This window comes from Octopus bimaculoides, chromosome 11 (assembly GCF_001194135.2).
Source record: "Octopus bimaculoides isolate UCB-OBI-ISO-001 chromosome 11, ASM119413v2, whole genome shotgun sequence".
Taxonomy (NCBI): Eukaryota; Metazoa; Mollusca; class Cephalopoda; order Octopoda; family Octopodidae; genus Octopus; species Octopus bimaculoides.
The window spans coordinates 60,582,802-60,607,948 of NC_068991.1; the positions used below are offsets into that span (position 1 = coordinate 60,582,802).

The following is a 25,147-nucleotide window of genomic DNA, read 5'->3' on the forward strand; positions in this document are numbered from 1 at the left end:
CATTTTGGACATTAGAGTCCTTCATCAGGAAAAAGAAAGGAAGAAAGGTAGTGGAAAAGAGAGAAGAAAAAAAAGAGAGGGTTAGGGGGCCAGGAAATGTGGGTCTATGAGAAAGAGTTAAAAAGAGAGAAAGAGGCATGTTTTGTTCATATATAAAAGAGGACCAGTGTAAGGAGATGGACATTATTAGTATTTCAATTCAATGAACCCCATAGCTTCATTACTTTGGTTATTTTGCAACAACTAGATGCCTTTTCTTTTATCAACAAGTGGAGCAGATTGGATGTATCAGGTCATCCCATAAGTTCTGCTCTCCAACATGGGTACACCTTACTGCAGTATGTGCAACCACATAGATTTTCAATAGGTTTCTTTAAGACTGCCCACCTTCAATGATTTATAAGCAACAACTTAATATTTTAAAAAACAAATGGTATATAAGCTACTCACAGAACCACACATCTTGGGGAAGCAAACAATAGTTGATTATATCAACCACATCATCATCATCATCATCATTTAACATCTGTTTTCCATGGGTTGGATGGTTTGACAGGAGCTGGCAAGCCAAAAGAGTGAACTGAGCTCTACTGTCTGTTTCCAAATGCCAATCACTTTACAGAGTGTATTGGGTGCTTTCAATGAGGCACTGGCACCAATGAGGTCAACAAATAACTCACAAGACAAGATCCCGCAACAGAGTGGGGAGTTGTATTGAGGGACGTGGCTTTATGCCAGGGGATGAAAGATTAAAGTATGATAGAGAACAGGAACAGGTGTCTTGCCATAGGAGAGATACACACCTGCCCCAGTTGAAAGAGAAAGTAGATGGTGGTGAGGATGTGTCAGGGTGTATCTTCAAGTTACAAGAAGCTCAATAAAAGAGAAGTATAGTAGAATATTTTGTTTTATCCATTCCATAAGGAGGAATGGCATAACTGACCTCAGTGGGATTTGAACTCTGAACATAACTGATTAAGTGAAGTACCACAAGGCATTTTCTCCATCACTCTACCAATTCACTTAATTGTTTCCTTGTTTAATTCCATTATAATTCCAGCATACTTACATGTGTTGTATCCAAACCTCTGGAAGCAATGTCTGTAGAGACTAGAATACGGAATTCTTGATTCATAAATTTCTCATAAATATCTTTCCTTTCCTGAAAAGGAAAACATTTTTTTATTAAACTGACAAACATAAATTCATCATCATCATAAAAAAAAAACAATGTAGTTATAAAATGGCAAAATGTGTCATGCTTCATTTTACAAAACATATACAGGATAATAAAACTGTAGGTAAGTTCCATACAAAACATAATCCCTTAAAAGTTGGTTCATAGCTGATTCTTGTTCAATGAATTAATATATTACAGGCATATTACAGGTATGTGATTAAGGAATCCACTTGGTAATTGCATGGTTTGAGGTTTTCTCCTACTATGCAGCATTTTGGTCAAGTGTCTTCTATAGTTTCAGGTTAACCAATACTTTGTGAGTGAATTTATAGACAAAAACTGTGCAGAAGCCTGTCATGTGTGTGTGTGTGTGTGTGCGCACACATGCGTGTGTATGTATGTATGTGTGTGAGTTACATCCTTGTAACTTAGCAGTTTGGCAAAGAGAAACTGACAGAATAAGAACTCAACATAACATAGTACTGGATTGATTTAATCAACTATATCCTTTAAAGCTGTACCCCAGCATGGCCATAGTCTAATGACTGAGGCATAATCACATAATTAAGAGCCATGCTATACGATGCTTGCTGGATGCTTCAGTTTGATGTTAATATAGGCCAGAAAAGTATATTTGATATCACTCTTGTTCTTTCCCTTATTACTTGAAGGAATAGAATAAGCATAGTGTATATTGTAAAATATTGCTTTTTACTGTTTAACCCATTTATTACCATATTTCTGTTAAAATACACTGCCTGAAGGATAATGAAGAATTTAATGAAATAACTATTGTTATTCTTAAGATGGTGATTTGGATACATCATGAAATTTTGATGTTAAGTTTAAATTTAGTTCACTTTCCAAGAAGTTTGTATCAAAGAACCAGGAGCAATCCCCGGTGGGTTGGTAATCAAAAAGAATAACCCATTAGCATTCAGACTTTTCTGTTGAATGTAATGCTTATCGCCTTACTGGCACTTGTGCTGGTGGCACATTAGAAAATCATTTGACCGAGGTCGTTGCCAGTGCCGCTGGACTGTCTCCTGTGCAGGTGGCACGTAAAAAACACCATTTTGAGCGTGGCCATTGCCAGTATCGCGTGACTGGCCCTCGTGCCAGTGGCACGTAAAAGCATCCACTACACTCTCAGAGTGGTTGGCGTTAGGAAGGGTATCCAGCTGTAGAAACTCTGCCAGATCAGATTGGAGCCTGGTGCAGCCATCCGGTTCACTAGTCCTCAGTCAAATCGTGTAACCCATGCTAGCATGGAAAGCGGACGTTAAACAATGAAGATGATGAGGATGATTGTTTGAATTAACCATCATTAACTTGTATCCTCAAGATTTTAATGATGTGATTGCCTATTTTTAGAACACCGGTGGAGGGTAGGTGTGAGAAACCAGATTTAACCAGTTGTGACAGACTGGGGTCCTGTTAAGAAGGTATGTTGTGATCTTGATCACATATACACTATGGAACCCACATACTCAAGACTGTAAATGACCAGGGGTTGATGAGATGAATAAGTAAATGTGTAAATTTGTGAAAACAACCTTACGTTTCAGTATGACAAACAAAATGGAAAGTAACAAAATAAAAGACACAGAAAAGTATTAAAATAGGTAAAGAGTTTAATTATTCAAGGCGTAGGAGTGGCTGTGTGGTAAGTAGCTTGCTTACGAACCACATGGTTCCGGGTTCAGTCCTACTGCATGGCGCCTTGGGCAAGTGTCTTCTAGTATAGCCTTGGGCCAACCAAAGCCATGTGAGTGGATTTGGTAGACGGAAACCGAAAGAAGCCCGTCGTATATATGTATGTGTGTATATGTTTGTGTGTTTGTGCCCCCAAGATCGCTTGACAACCGATGCTGATGTGTTTACGTCCCCATAACTTAGCGGTTCAGCAAAACAGACCAATAGAATAAGTACTAGGCTTACAAAGAATAAGTACTAGGCTTACAAAGAATAAGTCCTGGGGTCAATTTCCTTGACTAAAGGCGGTGCTCCAGCATGGCCACAGTCAAATGACTGAAACAAGTAAAAGAGTAAAAGAGAGTAAATCACACTAACCTCAGCAAAGACGTTTCCATTAAACAGAGCAGCTGATACACCATTTTCCTCTAAGAACTTGTATAACCAATAACTGCTAGAATTGTCCTTGCAAAATAACATCACCGAAGACATCTTATTCTTTTTGGCAAACTTCAATACAAAACCTGAAAGCAAAATCTTCTTCATTATTATTTAATCTTCTCACATTTCATAACAGAATAATAATTTGTTTCATATACAAATGCAGATGCAGGCGTAGTTGTGCAGTTAAGAAAGTTGATTCTCAGCCATGTGGCCTTTGGTTCAGTCCCACTATGCGACACTTTGGGCAAGTGTCTTCTACTATAGCCTTGTGCTGACCAAAGCCTTGTGAGTGGATTTGGTAGAGGGAAACTGAAAGAAGGTAAATAGTAAATCTCAAAAAACGAAGAACAAACACAAGAAAAAACAACAATGCGAGGACTACTAATACTCTGCATGTATCATGTCCTCGTGTTGTTTTTTTCTTGTGTTTGTTCTTTCGTTTTTTGGGGGATTTACTATATATACATACACACATGTTATGCATGTATATGTATGTGTGTATTTGTATCTCCTTTTCCTGACATAACATGATGGTTGTAAATGAGTGTCATTGTCATACAAGCAGTGTCATTCATTTCCAATACTACAGCGGTAGAAACCAAGCCAGTTCCTGTCAAACCGTCCAACCCATGCCAGCATGGAAAGTAGATGTTAAATGATGATGATAACAAGAGTCTGTAGAAGCACATAACCCATGGAATAAAAAGTTAATGTGTAAACATTTAAGAAAAAGAATGAAAATCAACAAAGTATAAGAAAAAAAATCATTAGTTAAGGCATCAAATGTCACAGAAAAACTTATGAAGATCAAACAGCTTCCCTTAATGATGAATATTCATTAGAATTACTTACCTGGTTTTTCAGAAGGTAAAAGTCTGACAAATTTCTGCTTGATGTGAGGTGGAATATGATGCAAATATTCTGTAGTCACTTTGGTAAAGGTGTCTAGCTGTAAAATAACAAGTAGAGTTGTAAGGGAAAGTTGGGGAATCATATGACTGAGACAGCATAATAGACTTTATCCTTAAACAGAATAAAATGGGGTCAAACAACTAACAAAACATTTGGTAATTTTGCAGTGTGCCTACTGTTTGCAGAAGAAAGTACTACTGTGTGGTAGCCACATACAGAGACAAAATGTACCACTTTTGTACTTATTCATTACATAGGTGAGATATACCAGTCTATGGTACTTAGTTTAGAAGATTAGATGTGCCAACTTAGTGATATCTAACTGCAATGAAATAAATGGAGATTTAGATGACATTGATAGAATATGTGCACACACACACACGCATGCAATGGATTTGAGGGAGAATGGTAGAATGGAAAAGAGAGAAGGGGAGAGAGAAGGAATAGGAAGATTGGGGAAAAGAAGAAGAGGAACAGAGAAAGGAGAAAAATAGAGGACATGGAAGAGAGAGAAGGAAGGTAGCTTTTTAGATGTGGAAGAAAAGACTGATCTCATGGCCTGTGCAAGGGCTATGACCCAGTGAGGTTCTTGTGGCTTATGTTCATCTTGAATAAGTTGCAAACTGATGACTGCAGAGAAAGAGTTCCAAAGGGCCGATATTCTGGGAAGGAAGAATTGGAAATAATGGATAGTGTGGAGCCTGGAAATGGGGTGGGGGACTATATAGTGGATGAGAGAAGGGATAAGAAGGTAGTACCAGAGTAACAACAACATGAAACCAACCAGAATCAAGAAGAATCCATTGTAGTAAAAGTAATACAAGAAAGCAAAACTTACTGGGATAATGTTACCAATCTTTGCATCCAAACTTGTTGGTAATGTTGCACCTGCAAGAATTATTTGAGTGCCACTCACTGAAATAGCTGCATGTTCAGAAGAAGACGAAGAAGAAGAAGCAGCAGCACTGAGATCTGCAGGTGACATGGTTTTGATGTGTGCCTGTAATATAAAGGAACAAATCGAGACAAGACAATCAGATGTATAGCAACAAATTGAAACAGAAAACAGTTAGCAGAAAACAGTATTAAATTAAGACAGCCATCTATATATCATACTTAATGTATATATATACATATATATATATATACACACACACACAGTTGAGAGGCAAAATATTGCAGTTTTTGTCTAAGATAAAATCTCTTAGAGATGTGTCGTGTTTAAAAACATAATATATAGAGAATGGAAATGAAACGTCATCCTCAAACGAAATCTGTCACCTCTAACATAGGAAAGATTGAATAGTATATTCACTGATATTGCAAATAGATGCTGGGCTGAATAAAAACCCAATGTATACAAATGAAGCAACATTAAATTAAAATAGCCATCTATGTATCATAGTCAATGCACATACACCACTGACAAGCAAGATACTGCAGTTTTCAATTGCATAAACCAATGGCTATTTGCAATATTGATGAAAATATTACTCACGGTTTCCTACACCAAAGGTGTGAAGGCATGTGGTTTAGTGATTAGGGATATTTGGCTTATAGTTGCAAGGTCATGAGTTTGATCCTTGAGCAAGACACTTCATTTCATGTTACTTCAATCCACTCAACTGGAAAAATGAGCAGTACTTGTATTTCAAAGGGCCAGACTTGTCATATTCTCCCCGAGAACTATGTTAAAGACTGTAGAGTGCTCAGTCACTTGCACATTAACTTCATGAGCAGGCTGTTCCAGTGATTGGATCAACTGAAACACATATTGTCATAAATGAGTGCCAGTAATATCAAAGGTGATAGACTTCATCTAAGCCTGTGACTGCAAGACAAGGCCCAAGAAAGCCAAAATGCAACTGGTCTTCTTGGTAGTAGGTAGCAGGATGATTTTTCATCTCTCTCTGATGTATATTAAGTATAATTCATATATATGGAAGCGCATAGCTTAATGGTTAGGGTGTTGGACTCGTGATCCTGGGATTGTGGTTTCAGTTCCTGGACTGGGTGATGCGTTGTGTTCTTCAGCAAAACACTTCATTTCACATTGCTCCAGTCCATTCACCTACCAAAAATGAGTATTCCTGTGATGGGCAGGCATCCAGCCTAGTAGGGAAATACACTGAAGACTCTCTCTCAATATATATATGTGTATGCGTGCAAGTTTCTATTTCCCAAATTACACAAAGTTCCACACAACAGGATCATATGATTGCAAAGTGAAATCCTAAATGACTCCACTGACAGTACATTGGTGCACCAATTTCTACAGAAAGTAAATACATAAGAGACTAAATACATACTTTCATGTGATTAAGGATGCTGACAATATCAGACTGGAAGCTGTCATCCAATAATGTATCTGCTTCATCTAATACCAGCTGCATGAGGTTATGGAACTTTATCCTGTCTGAAAATGGCAATATTAGAAAGAGTTTCATTGTGACTGGTGAATGTTGGTGATGGCGGTAATAACAATAATAATGATGATGATGGTGATGGTGGTAGTGGTGATGGTGAGATGATGATGATGATGATGATTATTGTCATCATCATCGTTTAACGTCCGCTTTCCATGCTAGCATGGGTTGGACGATTTCACTGAGGACTGGCAAGCCAGGAGGCTGCACCAGGCTCCAATCTGATCTGGCAGAGTTTCTACAGCTGGATGCCCTTCCTAACACCAACCACTCCGAGAGTGTAGAGGGTGCTTTTACGTGCCACATAATATGTACAGAATGTTTAGAGTAGTTAGGGTGGAGAATGACAGTATGTGCATGTTGTGAGGGGTGTCGTGTAACAGTGTGGGTTTTAGTGCAGATATGTTGTAGTGGATGTAGTGTGACGGTGTAGGTATGTTGTGTAAGATAATAGTGCATGAGACAGTGCAAGCACGCAGAGTAGGAAGTAGTGTGTGGCAGTGAGGTTTGTAAAGTGGTGTGTATTGTGTGACAATCACGGGTACAAAGAATTGGGTGAAGTATGTAGAAGTGTGAGAATGTAATGTGACCCTCTGAAGGTGTCGGGTGGAAATGTTGTTTAATAATGTGGGTTCTAGTGTGATAGTGCGGGTATGATGAAGATTCTGATGTTCAGGTTAAGGTAGTGATTGTAGCTTAGAGGGATTAAGATAAATTTGGTTAGTGCGGTGTAGATACGTTTCTTCATGATTTATTAAAAGACAGTTGCTAGAAACATCAATCCCAATACTTACTTTTTGCCAACATTGCTTTCAAAGCTCCAGATGTTGTTACTAGAATGTCCATATTATTATTCAACACCAACTTTTCCTAATATTAGATACAGAGAAAGAAATAACAATAATAATAATAATAAAAATATTGAGACAAATACATAACAAAAACACCAGGACTAAGAAGTATATGTAACATACTAGGCACCGGACACATCCTACATAAAACACTTTCAATACAGTGAAAATAAGAGCATCACAACAAACCACACCCAAGGCACACAGAGCTGCGCTCGGTAGTGCAGTGAAAGTATGTGACAAAAATAAGACTACTGAATCATCATCATCATCGTTTAACGTCTGCTTTCCATGCTAGCATGGGTTGGACGATTTGACTGAGGACTGGCAAACCAGATGGCTGCACCAGGCTCCAATCTGATCTGGCAGAGTTTCTACAGCTGGATGCCCTTCCTAACGCCAACCACTCCGAGAGTGTAGTGGGTGCTTTTACGTGCCAGTCTGGCGGTACTGGCAACGGCCACGCTCAAAATGGTATTTTTTACGTGCCACATGCACAGGAGTCAGTCCAGCGGCACTGGCAACGGCCTCGCTTGAATGGTTTGTTCATGTGCTACCGGCACAAGTGCCAGTAAGGCGACGCTGGTAACGATCATGCTAAAATTGTGCTTTTTACGAGCCACTGGCACGGAAGCCAGACAGCTGCTCTGGCAGTGATCCCACTCGGATGGTGCTCAATAATAATAATAGTTTTAAATCTTGTCACAAGGGCAGTCATTTTGTGGGAGAGGATGAGTCAATTCCATCAACCCCAGTGTTCAACTGGTACTTGTTTTATCAACTCACAATGGATGAAAGGTAAAATTGACCTGAGCAGAATTTGAACTCAGCACAGAGCAATGAGCAAAATACTGTTAAGCATTTCGTCCAGCGTGCTAACAATTCTGCCAGCTTGCTGTCATAATAATAATAATAATAATAATAGTTTCAAATCTTAGCACAAGCCAGCACATTGAGAGGAAGGAGGTAAGTCAATCACATTGACTCCAAAATGATGAAAAGTGGAGTCTACTTCACTTTCCATCCTTTCAGAGTCACACACAAAAAAAAAAATAATGATAATAATAATAACAAGAGCACTCAGTGGGCGCAAGCCTTCGTGAAGGCAGCAACACCAACGTCCTCTCAACGATTAGCCAGAGATGATTTTTAAAATGAGAATAGCTGAAATAAACTCGATTGCTCTCACAAACGAGAATACTAAAAATGAACCTGACTGTTTTAAAAAATTAAGTAAAAATAAACGGAAAAATAATCCAGAATCCTTGTTTGGTACCTGATCGATCCCAATGGTAGTCATGGATAGTGAAGGTGGTTGTAAAAAATTTAGTAACAGTAATAAATAGTTTATCCTTATCTAATACAAGCCAAAGTTAAAAAATTCACCATTCAAAAGAGTTACAGCCTAAAGGGAGATAATTGAGAAAGACTTGAAAGTTAACGTAAGATCGAAATCATATAAAGTAAATATAACAAATAATCCAGAATCATTGTCTGGTACCAGATCGATCCCAAAATCTAATCAGTTCGTGCCAGTCATGAGGTCAAACATCCCTGGAATTGAAACCACAATCTTACAATTATGAGTGCAAAATTTTAACCACTAGATGATGCAGCTTTACTGGTGGAATTTATGACTTACAGAAATAGACTGGAGTTAAAGATCAAGACAAATAGAAGGTAAAGTGTGTGTGTGGGGGGGGGGAGTATGATTGAGTTAAGGAGATAATGAGATGAATTAGGTCTTTTTAAGGACAAAAAATCTTACCATTGATCCAACTTTTCCAAGAATTAACTGAGGCTCTAAAGGCATAATTTTTGTCAGGTCCTTTATAACAGACTAGAATTAAAAATAAAAAAGTGAATAGAATGACAATCAAAAGTTTGTGTGAAGATACTGAAGTTACATAAGGCTATTGTAGAAAATTATCATTAGAAATAAACTCCTAATGTAAGTTGATTACATTGGCTCCAGTACTCAACTGGTACTAATTTTATCAACCCAAAAAGGATGAAAGGCAAAGTCGACTTTGGTGGTATTTGAATTCAGAATGTTAAGATGGACAAAATACTGCTAAGCATGTTGCCTGGTGTGCTAATAATTCTGCCAGCTCACCACCATTTATATGTATTTTAATGGACATTAAACGATGATGATGATATTGGTAACAGGGACATCTGTCCAAGCATGGAAAAGTAGATGTTAAAAACGATAGTTATCTATACATATAGATGTATATATGTACACACATGCACATACAGGGTCATGGTTGTGTGGTCATTAAGTTCATTTCTCAATCATGTAGTTTGAGGCTCAGTCCTACTCTGTGGGTGGCACCTTGAACAAGTATCTTTTACCACAGCTCCAGACTAACAAAAAGTCTCATGAATGAATTTGAGGAAAACAATTAAAAGAAGCAGACAGATGAAGAAAGATTATAATTTACAGGAGTATCTAATCTCATCTTTAAAGAAGGAAGATTTTTCACAATATTTGCATCGGGATTTTGTTTCAATCTCTAATCATATAGCTGTCTTATAACTGGATGTAACAGCTTACTTGTTTGAACAAAGTATCATTATTTCTAATTTGAGCTTAACGATGTTCATATCTATTAGATGACTGATACATGTGCACAATCACTGTCATCATCACTGGTTTAACGCCTACTTTTCCTTGCTCGCATGGGTTAGAGGAAATGTTTTAAAGATTTTCTATGTTTGGCTGCCTTTCTTGTCACCAATCTTCACCTGTTTTCAAGGAAGGTTTTAATTCTCCATGACCAGACATGATTTTAGTGGAGATTGAAAATGAAAGACATTGTTTACATGATGGTGACACATGTTTACAACCATCATGTAAAATCAGGGCAAGGAAACACAAACACACATGCGAGCACGTGCACACATGACGAGCTTCTTTCAGTTCCATGTAACAAATCCACTAGCAAGGGTCTGGCTACAGTAGAAAACATCTGCTCAAGGCACCATGCAGTGGGACTGAACCTGGAACCATGTGGTTAGGAAGCAGACTTCTTACTACACAGTCACACTTGATAGATATTGGTTTCAAATCTTAGCACAAGGCCAGCAATTTCAGGGGAGGGGGTAAGTCAATTACATTGACCCCAATGTTCAACTGGTATTTATTTTATTAACATTGAAAGGATGAAAGACAAAGTCGACCTTGGCAGAATTTGAACTCACAACATAAAGATAGATGAAATGCTGCTAAGCATTTTGCCCAGCATGCTAACAATTCTGCCAGCTCTCTGCCTTAAACTTGACAGACATTGAAAAGTCTTATATTTAAAGATGAGGCTAATAAACCTTTAGACAAATGAATTTCCAGACATTGCTGCACTTACCATAATCTGGATGGCAAGCTCTCGAGATGGAACTATGATTATAGACTTTGGAGAATTCTTATGTTTGGAGTTAGTCACTACATCATTATACTGCTTAATTAACTGGAAAATTGGTAACAAGTATGCCAGGGTTTTACCACTTCCTGTAGAATAGAAATATCACAAAAATATCAGAGTTGGATGTCAGTAAGATGTTTTAGTAATGTAAACAAGGGGTGCTGAAAATTTTCTGGTTTTGGGTAGAAGAAAATACAGGAGGATCACTTAATTATGATTTTATTCAACATATTCCCCTCTCAGATTCACACATTTATTGCAGCAATCTTCAGTTTTTCTAAGTCCTGTAAAAAAACTCAGAAGGTTGGGCCTCCAACCAGGCCTTTTGCAATACCCTTAAAGTCAGGCACTTTTTAGCACCCGCTTGCAGAAGAACTTTATTGAAGCACTGTAGAGATTAATGCCCAGGAGTTGTAGATGATGAAGTGTGTTATTTGCAGTGAAAGCATCTAAAGGCAACAAGTTGTATATATGGTTGAGGAAGGGGCCAGGGAGCTTCAAATCAAGTGATCATACAGACATCTGTCCCCCCCCCTTTTTTTTGAAGGAGAGAAGAGGTGGAATTGGAAAGAATAGCTTGAATGGTTGGAGATTACAACACAGAAGTTATAGACGATTATGTGCTTTATTGGAAGATTGCAGAAGTGTAAGGTAAGAGAGAGGAATTTGATCAGCATGTACATGTGTGCCCAAGAAGAGTGTTGTGGCATTGATAAAGCTCCATTTTGATTACTGCAATCAAGCAGGTTGATTGACTGTGTTGATAACTTCTTTTAGAATTGCATTTAGTTCATTTGATGAAATAGAGATTTAATATAGATTCAATGAACATAAGATGTAATCCTTACCAGTTTCAGCTGCACAGATGACATTGCTGCCTTGTAAAATTTCTGGAATTGCTTGAATCTGTAAAATATAACATATTCAATTATGTTCCTTTTCAATTGAACAGTTTACAATATATGAGTTTCATTCTTACTTTTACATTGTGTTACATAATAAACTGGCTCCCACCTTGTGTTTTCACCACACTCTCATCATGAGTGACATTCTAGAAATTCAACTAGAAATTTCAGTAAAGTTATCTCATAAACCAGTTTGTGCGGAAGCCTGTCTTATATGTACATAAATGTGTGTGTGTGTGTGCACGCGCGCGTCTTTGTCCCCCAATTGCTTGACAATTGATGTTGGTTTGTTTAAGGGGACTGATAAAACAAGTACCAATCTTAAAAAAAAGTATTGGGGTCAATTTCTTTGACTAAACCCTTCAGGGTGATGCCCCAGCATGGCCACAGTCCAATGACTGAAACAAACAAAAGATAAAATATATCATTATAAAAGCATAGCTATAGTTGTGTGTATATGGGATTCATAAGATAACTGTGTGGTTTTAGGTTCTATCCACTGTGTGGCACCTAGGAAAAGTGTCTTCTATTGTAACTTGAGACCGGCCAATATTTTGAAAACTGTAAGGAAGCCTACTCTATGTGTGTATGCATGAATGCTGATACTCCACATCTTTGCATAACAACATCTGAGCAAAACAGTGATGTCATATTTACATTAAATAATATGTCTTGTAGCTTTGTGCTTTGAAAATCCATTACTTCAAAAACAGGTGAGGTTAGGTGACAGGAAGGGCATCCAACCATAAAATACTGCTTTAAATAAGTCTTTATCCAACTCATGCCAACATGAAAAACAGATGTAAAGTGAATGAATGAACAAAGAAATATTGGGATACCTGCACGTCTGTTGGAGTGCTTAATCCTGCTTCAGAAAGGTAATCCCTTAGACTACTCATTAAATTCAGATCTTCAAATGATTTTGGTTTTTTAACAACTGCTGGATTCTGCAAAATAAATGAATAACTAAATAAATACATATTTCAAACTTGTGACAATAAAAATTTTTTTAATTTTTTTTTTAATTATTAATTAAAAGTTGGATGAAAACAAAATTAGCTACTGAGTCTTTGGACAGAATAATCTCCCTTACTAACTTCTTTGCAGAAAATCTATACTATTTAGAAAGCTTTCTTTCCTGATGAAACTTGTAACCATATATGTTGATTATCTTGCTTCGACCATTGTCCTCCTACTATATTTGTTTTAGCAGCAGCAACAATAGTCTTCAACACCTCCTCTTCTTCCTATTTTCTCTCTTCCTCAGAAATTGCAACTCACTAACTATAAAGAAAGGTAACATTAACTCTTGTTTTTCTGTTGAAATATGCTACTTTTGCTTCAATTAATTTTGAAAATAATGAAGGAGTGGCTGTGTGGTAAGTAGCTTGCTTACCAACCACATGGTTCTGGGTTCAGTCCCACTGCGTGGCACCTTGGGCAAGTGTCTTCTACTATAGCCTCGGGCCGACCAAAGCCTTGTTAGACGGAAACTGAAAGAAGCCCATCGTATATAAGTGTATGTATATATATATATATATGTGTATTTGTGTCTGTGTTTGTCCCTCCAACATCGCTTGACAACCGATGGTTGTGTGTTTACATCTCCGTAACTTAGCGGTTCGGCAAAAGAGACTGATAGAATAAGTCCAAGGCTTACAAAGAATAAGTCCTGGGGTTGATTTGCTCGACTAAAGGCGGTGCTCCAGCATGGCCGCAGTCAAATGACTGAAACAAGTAAAAGAGAATCGAATAAAATAACTTTGTCTTATTAAGCTGTCATTTGGAATACAAATTAAGAGATTTCAATGGAAGGTTTTACTTTAAATAACTTTAAAGCAGGGTTTTTCAAGCATTTATCTCAATGTTTCAAGTAAATTACAGTACAATTTTTATACTTACTGAATTCCAGTCCATCAAAGTAAAATGGTCTCCCACTGATTTGCGATGCTTCCAGCCATAAGATGCTAACGTTTTAGGATTGAAATCATTGTATGTTTGACCCTTGTGGTGATTGAACTTTTCTCGGTGACACGATATCACCAGAGGAGATTTAAACTTCAAGGGTTTTCTAATCCTTTTTGTCCTGTCATTTCTTATGTTCTGTTTATTTAAGTTCAAAACCATTTTCTGAGGAATTGTTATTCGAGGAATAAATTTATTGGCTGTGGACTAAGACAAAAGAATACAAAAATAAATACAGAAAAATACAGAAAACAACAAGATTCTAATATGACTGTTGCATAATGTAACTCTTTTCTGCTATAAGCACAAGGCCTGAAATTTTGTGAGAGAGGGCTAATCAATTACATTGACCCCCAAGACACAACTGGTACTTGATTTATCAACCCCAAAAGGATGAAAAGCAAAGTTAATTTTGGCAGAATTTTCACTCAGAATGTAAAAGATGGGTGAAATATTGTTAAGCATTGTCTGGTGCTCTAACAATTCTGCCAGCTTGTTATGTTACTGTCATCGTCATCATCATCATCATCACCTTCACCATCATCATCATCATCATCAACATCCGCATTCCATGCTAGCATGGGTTGGATGATTTGACTGAGGACTGGTGAACCAGATGGCTGCACCAGGCTCCAATCTGATCTGGCAAATGTAAATAATATTTAAGATAAGTTGAAGTGGTGGCTGTGTGGTACCAACAAAATGGTTCCGGGTTCATTCCCACTGCGTGGCACCTTGGGCAAGTGTCTTCTACTATAGCCTCAGGCCAACCAAAGCCTTGTGAGTGGATTTGGTAGACAGAAACTGAAAGAAGCCCATCATATATATGCATATATATATATGTATGTGTTTGTCCTGCCAACATCGCTTGACAACCAAAGCTGGTGCGTTTACGTACCCGTAACTTAGCGGTTTGGCAAAACAGACCGATAGAATAAGTACTAGGCTTACAAAGAATAAGTCCTGGGGTCAATTTGCTCAACTCAAGGCGGTGCTCCAGCATGGCCGCAGTCAAACGACTGAAACAAGTAAAAAAGTAAAGAGTAAACAAACAGCACAGAATTGAAGTGAGAAAGTGGAGGGGTGTTGGGTAAGTGTTTAATGAAGGGTAGTAGATAGGTTTTTAATAACTTTAAACACACAAAAGAGTGAATACCGAATAGATACTTACCTGGATAGAGAACAGAATGGATACTGTCACACTATAACTAAGGTAGATGTAAAACAAAGAAGAGGATTTGGGAAGGTCATGGTTGTTGGCAGTGAAACTCATTTACAACTGTCACGTGATGTCAAGAAAAGGAGACACACACACACATATATATGTGAAGGTGCATGGCCTAGTGGTTAGGGTGTTGCACTGACAATCAAAAAGATAATGGTTTCAGTTCCTGGACTGGGTGGTGTGTAGCATTCTTGAGCAGAACACTTCATCTCACATTGTTCTGCAATCACTTCAACACCTGACGTGCGGCACATCATGCACCTGTTCAGGCAGGGTCGATTTGATGGAGGGAAGGAGCTAGTGTACGGCACACACATTTGATCACTATAAACAAATCATTTGTGTAGGTCATTCAGCAAAAAGCTGAACATTCATACATACATTTACCTTGAATTGGAAGTTCAATCGTATTCAGAGTGGTTGGCGTTAGGAAGGGCATCCAGCTATAGAAACTCTACCAAATCAGATTGGAGCCTGGTGTAGCCATCCGGTTTCACCAGTCCTCAGTCAAATCGTCCAACCCAAGCTAGCATGGAAAGCGGACGTTAAACGATGATGATGATGATGATGATGATGATGATGATGATGATATGGTAGGGGGGCTCCGGAAGGGGTCTCAGGGAATAGCGTCCCTGCCTTCCTGAGCTAATTTTCCATCACATTTCTTAAAAATTGTGGTAAAAGTCTAAGTCTCAGGACCACTCATGTCTAGAAACTGAGGTTCGGTGTAAGCAAGGGCATGCTCCCTGTAGAAAATCCAGCTCCTAGAAAGCCGCATGGTAGCAAGGGAGAATAAGCACCAGCCAGCCCAAAGGTTGGGATGGGCTGCCTACCTCAGTTGCTATGGCATTGAGGCAGATCTGGCTACCCCCATTAACAGGGACAAAACCTGGATTTAAAACATTGCATGATGATGATGATGATGATGATGATGATGCTATACAATGGGTTGTTTTCAGTTTCCATTCACCCAATCCACTCACAAGGCACTGGCAGACCTGGGGCTGTAGTAGGGGACACTTTCCCAAGGTGCCATGCGATTAGATTGAACCCAGAATCATATGGTTGCAAAGCAAACTTTTTTAACCACACAGCCACATCTGTATCTATATGCAGACTCTTTTAACTTAAAATATACATATTCATTTTACTAACTTTGTATCAAGTATGAGGGTGGGCCGAAAAGCTCATAGGCTGACTAGGAAGGAGTGATGCTAGAGCTGTGAAATCTTGCATGCATTAATTTCAACTCTTCTTATTGATAACTGCATTGATTCTTTCCAGCTAAATTGACATCTGACTGTTCAAAGACTTCAAAAATAACTAGTAGTAACTTCTCTTGAAAATCAACAAAATTTGGCATTGCACTGTAGTTAAGTACCTGTCACTACATTAGGGGATGATGCTCCAGCTTTATCAACAGTGCAAAAGCAAGCAATTGAATTTAGTAGGGGAAGAGAGAGTTTTGAAGATGACTCAAGGTCTAGAGGTCCTGCAACACCAGGGTAATCACTGATTGTGTTCCCCACATGGTGATGGATGACAGGCGACTGATTATAAATCAAACAGCCAACGTTATAAGCATATCCCATGAAAGAGTTGAGAATGTTCTGCACAATGAACTTGGCATGACAAAGGTTTCTGCTTGATGAGTGCCATGTCTTCTGAAACCTGGTCAAAAGTGCACCAGGTTGATCACATCATGGGAAATCTGACATTGTTCAAGGCAGATCCAGCTGGTTTCCTCAAATGTTTCCTAAGTCAGGATGAATCAATAATAGATTGGATAATCATTTAATCTTTAGATACTCACCATATACCGAACAGTCAAGGCTATCAGTAAACTCTCCTGTTGCAGTCCCCTCCAAACACAAGTCAAATTCATTGTTTTTGATTATTAGGTCTGAAGGGAGAAAAAGAAAAAATGAGAATTTTCAAGGAAATAAAATTCAGTTGCTAACATCGTTATTGCAAATCAACCAAGATAACATAGTATGTAACTAATGTGGGAGCTTCTACAGAGTCACTAGTCCTGCTAGAAATAACAACCACAGTTACTTCAAAACACACTCTACCATCTGAGGAAAGGACACATTAGATAATGTATTCCTATATACCTCTAAAACGACGAGATGGTCATCATGGAGTGTTAAGACACAATGTCACTGAAGAGAGTTACAAAGAGAAGAGCATATTGTTATGTACATGTACTCCCCAAAGTTATGAACATAACTCAAGTAAAATGGCTGTAACCAAGAAACGAAAACTATTCACCGATTTGGCTCGGCAGTGATTTGTCTCCACGATTGTTGATAATTTACATATTGATAATCAATGTCCACAGTAATTACTAGCCATTACATTAGTTCTTTATGCTATCTGGAAGATTACAGATTTATTCAGAAAAGCTTCCACACTTGTATTTTGAAGTAGATTGTTAATATTTACAGATGGTATACACAAAACAAGTCATTATCCAATTCATTGATGGATTTTTGAATAGGAAAATGAAAATAAAAACGATCTGGTTTATTAATTGAATTTGACAGAACTGGTACTAATAAAAAAAATCCACTAAAATCAATTTTATACATAAAAGTCACCTACATAAACACGCATGAACTTTAACATCTACAAAGTTATGAAATAATAGAAAAAAAGTTTATAACACGTGGATAAACAGAAAAAAGAAAAAAACCTCGGAATTACGATCGCATTTAGAGAGAAAATCAACCTCGTTTGAGCAAACATTAAACTATCAGGTCGATTTCTTTTAAGAAGTTTTCGGATGAACAATTATCCTAATACATCTAAAGAAAAACTAAGTTTTTATTTCTTGGTCACACTGATAACTTCTGAGAAGGTGAAACTTTTCTCTAGGACGAATGTAACATCGGAGAAGTAGCAAGGGGAGGGGGGAATTAATTCAAGTTAACTAGTGCTGTTTACATTGGTAAAAACAAAAATACATATAAAATACAAATTTACAGCTCTCCATCAGTTCTCATTTCTCCAAAGAAGGAATCCTTATTCAAATACCTCAAAACCTACTTCTATTTACGTTATGCAAAAACTTATTTTATGAAATTTAAGATTCCAATTGTTGATCACATTCAATGAAATAAACTTAACTTTTATTTTTCCAAACATACCTATAATTATTAGCTGTATAAAAAATTCCAACAGTGACGTTTTCTTTAAATATACGTTATGACATCAATTAAAGTGTCCGCACAGAACATAGCAAGCACTTGCTGAAAAATCTCGTGTTTCCGTCAATCCTTGGACGCTAAAAACAATATTCCCCTCATTTTTTATTTCCCCTCTTCTTGTCCCATTTCTTTTTCGTTTTATGACTTTCGTCCAGTCTTGACATTATTTAGGTCAAAAATCGGAATTCATTGAAGATTTTTTTACAACAACATAAAACTGAGTCGTATATATTTTCTGTAAATTAGTAAATATGTTTTTACCATTTTGGAAATACTGTTGCTACAGGACGGATTTATTGTTTACACCGGTGTTTAGTTAATTGTCAAAAGTGTTTAGAGTTGGGAAGCATGGATCCTGAAATTTGGAACCGACTATCTCCAACGATAGTTCATTATGTGGAGACATTGGTTAGGCATGGTCAGGTTGGGATCGGCGCTGGAAATATTTATATCAAAGATGTTTTATCAAGGTATTCTTTTCTTCTAATACTTTCTTGTAATAATTTCCACTGTTGTTATCTTCTCATCGTAAAACCCTTACTATTGATTTAGATAACTAAACAAAACGTATATAAACTATATATAGTTTTTGAATTTTACGAGTTTTAAACACAAAAAAATCTTTTATGGACATTTTTACTGTATTTGACTGTAAATTGCGTAGTGTGTTTTTCATTTGTTAATTTATGAGGCGAAGAAATATACACTTAGTTCTTTTTAGGTCTTCTAAGACGAAAACATAAACATGGGTATTTTAATACTACTTCAAATTATCAAAGGATTACTTGCGGAAGCTTTTCGTTGCAGTTTCAAATGACGAAGTAGATAGCTTTACCTACTAAGTATAAGAAGCCGGAGCTTCGAAACTATCAAGAAACAGGACTTGTTAATAATAACTAAGTTAAGTAGAGTTCATGGATCCAAGATACGAAACTTGGTAGATATATTGAAATAGATTCATTGATAAGGAAATTTTATACATGGGGTCTTTTAAGACTATTTAAAGTTTATCTTGTTCAAGTAATAAACCTTATGATAAATTTTAATATCATGCACTTTAATAATAATAATCCTTTCTAAAATAGGTTCAAGGCCTAACATTTTGGGGGAGGGGAATAGTCGATTACTTCGATCCCAGTGTTTCACTGGTACTTAATTTATCAATATCGCAAGGACGAAAGGCAAAGTCGACCTCGGCGGAATTTGAACTCAGAACATGAAGAGGGACGAAATGTTGCTAAGCATTTTGACCGGCGTGCTAACGATTCTGCCAATAATGATAATTGTTTCTGATGTAAGAATAAAGGCAAGAATTTTGGTGTGTGTAGTGGTCGTGGGGTTAGTCGATTAAATGGACTCCAGTAGTTGACTCATACTTTATTTCATCTACCCTTGAGAAAGGGAGGCAACGTTGATTGACCTCGACGGGACTTGAACGCAGAACGTTAAGAAACACGCTAAGTAGTTTTTCCGATGCTCTAACGATTTTGCTTAATCTCTTGTTTAATTTACGCACAAGGCCAACAGTTTTGAGTAGAAGAGGATTGGTCGATATCATTGACTCAGAAAGGACGAAAAGCAAAGTTGATCTAAGTGCGTAAAGAGCTAGAACAAATAACTCAAATAATAATAATGATTGTATGGGGAGATGGGTATATAGCCAACTATAATTCCATTCACATCTAAGATGCATTATAAGATTATGAATTGGCCCTAGCACTCACTAGTATATTTTATGGACTATGGGAAGATAAAAGGCAAAATTGACTTTGATAGGATTTGAGTTCAGAATGTACGGCACCATAACTAAATGCCAAAGTGTATGTTGCCAGATAATTTAGCAATTCTGCTAATCATTGCCCTATAATAAATCGTTTTTAACATAGGCATGAGGCTAGAAATTTAGAGGGGGGGGGGAAATAAAAATGAAGTACCAGTTGAATACTGGGGCTGAAATTATTGACCCAGTAGTTGACTGGTACTTTAACTTTGAACCCTAGCTGAATAAAAGTCAAAATTGACCTCTGTGAGAGGTGAATGGAGTGTAGATGCACCTGTCACTACACACCTGTTCTTTGATCTATCCATTCTTCCATTCTTTGTCCCCGTTAACAATAATAATATAATTTAATCTTTAATTAGGATTTCTAACATCAGCACAAGGCTACAGATTTTTAAGGAGTGAGATATCCTTAATTAATTGGTACTTATTTTATCAACTTCAGGAGGATGAAATGCTTAAGTGACCTTGGCAAGATTTGTAACTCAGAACATCAGGGGATGTAACTTGATATGAAAGGTTTTATCATTATTATTTTTTTTACTGTTCCTAAGAAATCTGTCTTTCCTTGCCCCTTTTAGTAATAATGATGATAATGAATTTCAAATATCAGTATTCACCTTCCTGTAACTTCAGGGTAAACCTTGCTACCTCTTTCCTGTTATCTTTTCTCCTTTTCCAGCTGGGGTAACATGTATCTCCTCTACTACAAGACACCTGTTTCTGACCCTCTATTATATTTTAACCTTTCATTACCTGATATAAAGCCACTCCCTCAATTCTACAGCCCACCTGAGTTGAGGTGTCTTGTTTTGTGAGTTACTTGGTGGTCTCACTGGTGCTATTTCCATGTAAAAAGCTCCCAGTACACTGTGTGAAGTGGTTGGCATTAGGAAGGGCATCCATCCATAAAATTCATGCAAAAGTAGACATTGGTGTTTGGCACAGTCCTCTGGCTCTTCAGCTTCTGTTCAACCATCCTACCCATGCCAATATAGGCAAAGGATGTTAGATGATGATGTTGATGCACAAGGATGCATATTTCATGGGATGTAGTCAATTAAAGCAAGCCAAATATTTGACTAGACATAATTTATTGACCCCAGAATGATGGGTAAAGTATTCTCCAGTGAATTTTGTACTCGGAGTATAAGACATGTAACTAAATATAGCAAGCTATTTTCTTTACCATTTCTGCCAGGCAATGCCCTGAATAAGAAACTAATTTGAAAAATATCCAAACAGCTTAGCTTGTTTTGCAACCACATGGTTTTGGGTTCAGTCCCATTGTGTGGCACCTCGTGCAAGAGTCTTTTGCTATAACTTTGGGATGACCAATGCCTTGTGAGTGAATGTGGAAGGTAGAAACTGAAAGAAGCCTGTTGTATATATATGTATGTGTGTTTGTTTGTCTCTCCTCATCACTTGATAACCAGTGTTACTGTGTTTACACCCTTGTAAATTGTTGTTGTTATTTGTTCTTTCTCGAGCCATGCCCGTCTCATAGGGGCTGATTTCCCAGTTTCATTGGCATATAAGATCCCCACCTGGATGGGACGCCAGTCCGTTGCAGATGAGCTGCTAGATGCAGGAGGAAAGAGTGAGAAAAAGTTGTGGTGAAAGAGTCAGCAGAAGTTTGCCATTACTTTCTGCCAGAGCTGCATGGAGCTTAGGTGTTTTGCTCATAAATACACACATCACCCGGTCTGAGATTCGAACTCGCAATCCCTCAATCACGAGTCCACTACTCTAACCACTAGGCCATGTGCCTCCACTCCCCTGTAAATTAGTGATTCGATAAAAGAGACCAATAGAATAAGTACTAATCTTACAAATAAGTACTAGGGTCGATTACGTTCATCGTAATTTGAATTTAATATATATGTGTGTGTGTGTGACAGACTTTGACACAGTTTCTGTCTACTAAATTCACTTACAAGAAATTGGTTGGTTCAGGACTATAATAGAAGACACTTACCCAGGTGCTGTGCAGTGGGACTGAACCTGAAACCACATGGTTGCAAAGTGATCTTCTTAACCATACAGCTATGCCTGCACTTATAAGGCATCTCAGCTAGAGAAAAGAGATAGAGATTAAAAGTTGTCACTTAATATCCCCAAAATATGTTATATGACTTTATATATTTTTGTCTCTTTTTCTGTTCTAGTTGTCCTAGCATAACACTTCCACCAAAAGGTGACCGTTTTAAAGTAGCCCTTCCATATGCTGGTTGTTTTGTAACATGTAAGTAATATTTGATTTATATGAGTTCATATTACCTGATTGATTTTAAGTTTTTAAATTTTTTTTTCTCCTTATTTGTCTCCACGTGAGAGATTTTAATGGTTGCAGTTGGTACAATGAGAATTTTGAAACCAAATAGTAATGTTTAAGTAAAGTTTTGTATTTGTGTTTCTGAATGGTTGATATGTTTTCCATGCAGTAATTGTGTTAGTTTCAATGCATGGTCTCATATCAAATTACTTGCAAGAGAAGTACATCTCCAAAATTTTAATGTCTTTGTTTTAAATAAATTTCACAGCAAGTTTTTTTCTTTCTTTTTTTTTTTTTCTGTGAAAATTAATTCTTCCAATTCTCCATCTAATTATTCTGCACCCCATTTTCAGAATATAATTCTTCTGGAACTCCTTTCTTATCCACTTTTTTCTGCTTTTTTAACCTATAGAAGTTCAAGCTGAACATCAACCATATGAATCTAATCAGTTAACGAGCCTTGAATGGCTGGCAAAAGAAAAGTGCCTGAATAATTTCTTTCCCTTATTTACTTCATTTGCATTCTTTCATTCTTTTAATGTTCCTTTTCCATACTAGCAGGAGTTAGGGTTATTTTAAGTGGTAGGATGTCTTCAACTTGAATTGACTTGAGACTAGAATTTCTTGAAGAACTTGATTGTGGGGACTGGTGCTTCAAGCAAGCTTGGTAGTGCAATTTACATTCCATTCAAAACATGGTCCTGTGTTGGAAATGCATCTCTGTTGGACCCTCTATCATTTTCCAAACATTGTCTTTAATTATAAAATGATATTGTACAATTGTAGGGGAGGTGCTGTTTGATTGCAACCATCCAGATGATCCTCCAGACTTCATCTTTGATGCTGACCAGAAAGGATTTGCTCCAGAATTAGAAACTATTGAGGTAAGAATCCAATCCATTATTTCACCTTTCTCTTTTGTCTCTCATATTGACCAGTAACGCATTGAAGCTTTTAGGGTCCACCAAACAAGATGAAAGACAGTGCCTGTAGTTCTTTTATGCAAGATGAAAGGCAGTGCCTGTTGTCCTTCTGTGCCAACGTAAGGCAGTACCTGTAGTCCTTTTATGCTAAACAAAAGGAAGCACCATCAAGATTGATAAGTTTGGTGTGACTGTATGGTTTGTCCAGTTAGTAATTTGGAAAATATAAATAAGCCAAGAATTCTTGAAAGGTAAGGATACATCAGAATATTTCCCAACTGGTTTCTCTCAACTTGCAGGAAGATTTAAACTCAACACTGCAAGCTAATAGAACTCATGTCAGTTATGCCATATCCTTACTCTCATTCTACCTTAAGCAGCAGGTACCTTGATTTTGTTTTTCTTTTATTCTTTTACTTGTTTCAGTCATTTGACTGCAGCCATGCTGGAGCACTGCCTTTAGTCGAGCAAATCAACCCCAGGACTTATCCTTTGTAAGCCTAGTACTTATTCTATCAGTCCCTTTTGCTGAACTGCTAAGTTACGGGGGACATAAACACACCAGCATTGGTTGTCAAGCAATGGTGGGGGGACAAACACAGACACACATACATATGTGTATATACATATATCCGACAGGCTTCTTTCAGTTTCTGTCTACCAGATCCACTCACAAAGCTTTGGTCGCCCCAAGGCTATAGTAGAAGACACTTGCCCAAGGTGCCACGCAGTGGGACCGAACCCAGAACCATGTGGTTGGTAAGCAAGCTACCTACTACACAGCCACTCCTGCTGTTTTATTTACAACTTCAACATTATCATCATTTAACATCCACTTTTTCATGCTTGCACAGGTCAGGCAGAATTTGTTTAGGCAGATTTTCTACACTGATGTGGCTTGGATTGTAGATGTGTGTAGAAACATCAACACTGCTTTAGATAGGAGATCAGTACTATGACATAAGTTTTACATGACCTTTGTAGAAGGGAGGCTTGAAACACTTCTTTGGTTCTTTTACCTGTTTCTATGTCAGCTACAAGTATGTAAGAGTAATACATATATATATATATATATATATATACATATATATATATTGATTGCCTCATCTTGTTCGATGATAGTGAGACATCCGTATGTCATTGGAGTTAAGTGACAAAAAAAAGAAAAACGTAAAACACTTTTACCATTATTTTTTTGTCACTTTTGCTCTTGGTCACCATAGTAGGTTCCAGTAACAAGTATTGCAAGATGACTGGCACTACTTTGACTGAAAGTTTTATGCCAGAGTATCATTCTCCTAGAAGAGCTGCCTTCCCCACGGCTTTATCAAAATATAACAAGGGCCTCCTCTACTTCCAGGAAATCTTTTTGATTCATGGATAGGACCCTGATGAGTACAACTGTTCTGGGTCAGAATGGACCTTGGAGTAATGGTAATCAAGAGGTCACTTCATGCTCCCAACAACTCCTGAACTGGAGTCTCCTCAGCAGATGCAGTTTAATGTCATACCCAAGACATATATATATATATATATAGTTGGCGTTAGGAAGGGCATCCAGCTGTAGAAACTTGGCCAAATCAGATTGAAGCCTGGTGCAACCTTCTGGCTCACCAGCCCTCAGTCAAACCGTCCAACCCATGCCAGCATAGAAAGAAGCAAACGTTAAACGACGGTGACGATGATGATATATACATACATATATATGTAACATGAACAAGAATGGAGAAAATTGCATCTTTAATTGATGATTAAACCATACATTCTGACAATCGTTTCTATTGTGCCAGCATATTTAGATATAAAGAAAAGGTACAAAATCCTTGTCAAATCAATATATCCAAAACTTTATGCTCAACAATGAGTGTTTTCTCAATATCTGCCTGGATTTATTAATCTCTTCTACCTCTTGTTTTATATAAATATATA

The 25,147-nt window shown here is 37.4% G+C and overlaps 2 protein-coding genes across 5 annotated transcripts in view; one reads left to right on the plus strand and one right to left on the minus strand.

Moving 5' to 3' along the window:
• LOC106875740 (probable ATP-dependent RNA helicase DDX28) overlaps positions 1-18,570 on the minus strand; it is a 23,391-nt gene extending 4,821 nt beyond the window's left edge. Inside the window, exons 1-13 of one of the 4 annotated variants that reach the window (XM_052971887.1) lie at positions 18,502-18,570; positions 16,842-16,931; positions 13,741-14,010; positions 12,678-12,785; positions 11,782-11,839; positions 10,877-11,019; positions 9,277-9,348; positions 7,452-7,527; positions 6,541-6,647; positions 5,070-5,231; positions 4,172-4,268; positions 3,254-3,399; positions 1,070-1,162 (exon numbers count right to left, since the gene is read on the minus strand). In XM_052971887.1, the coding sequence (XP_052827847.1) occupies positions 1,070-1,162; positions 3,254-3,399; positions 4,172-4,268; positions 5,070-5,231; positions 6,541-6,647; positions 7,452-7,527; positions 9,277-9,348; positions 10,877-11,019; positions 11,782-11,839; positions 12,678-12,785; positions 13,741-14,010; positions 16,842-16,913 (1,404 nt within the window). In that variant the 5' untranslated portion in view covers positions 16,914-16,931; positions 18,502-18,570. Of the gene's footprint in view, positions 1-1,069; positions 1,163-3,253; positions 3,400-4,171; positions 4,269-5,069; positions 5,232-6,540; positions 6,648-7,451; positions 7,528-9,276; positions 9,349-10,876; positions 11,020-11,781; positions 11,840-12,677; positions 12,786-13,740; positions 14,011-16,841; positions 16,932-17,726; positions 17,913-18,180; positions 18,324-18,501 lie in introns of those variants that run through there. The other 3 variants (XM_052971888.1, XM_014923988.2, XM_052971886.1) reach the window with 3 other exon arrangements.
• Positions 18,571-18,578: 8 nt separating this feature from the next.
• The window catches only part of LOC106875734 (BRISC and BRCA1-A complex member 2), a 13,953-nt gene continuing 7,384 nt past the window's right edge, over positions 18,579-25,147 (plus strand). The window contains exons 1-3 of the mRNA XM_014923982.2: positions 18,579-18,710; positions 22,189-22,265; positions 23,082-23,179. Of these exons, the coding sequence (XP_014779468.1) occupies positions 18,589-18,710; positions 22,189-22,265; positions 23,082-23,179 (297 nt within the window). The 5' untranslated portion in view covers positions 18,579-18,588. The remainder of the gene's footprint in view (positions 18,711-22,188; positions 22,266-23,081; positions 23,180-25,147) is intronic.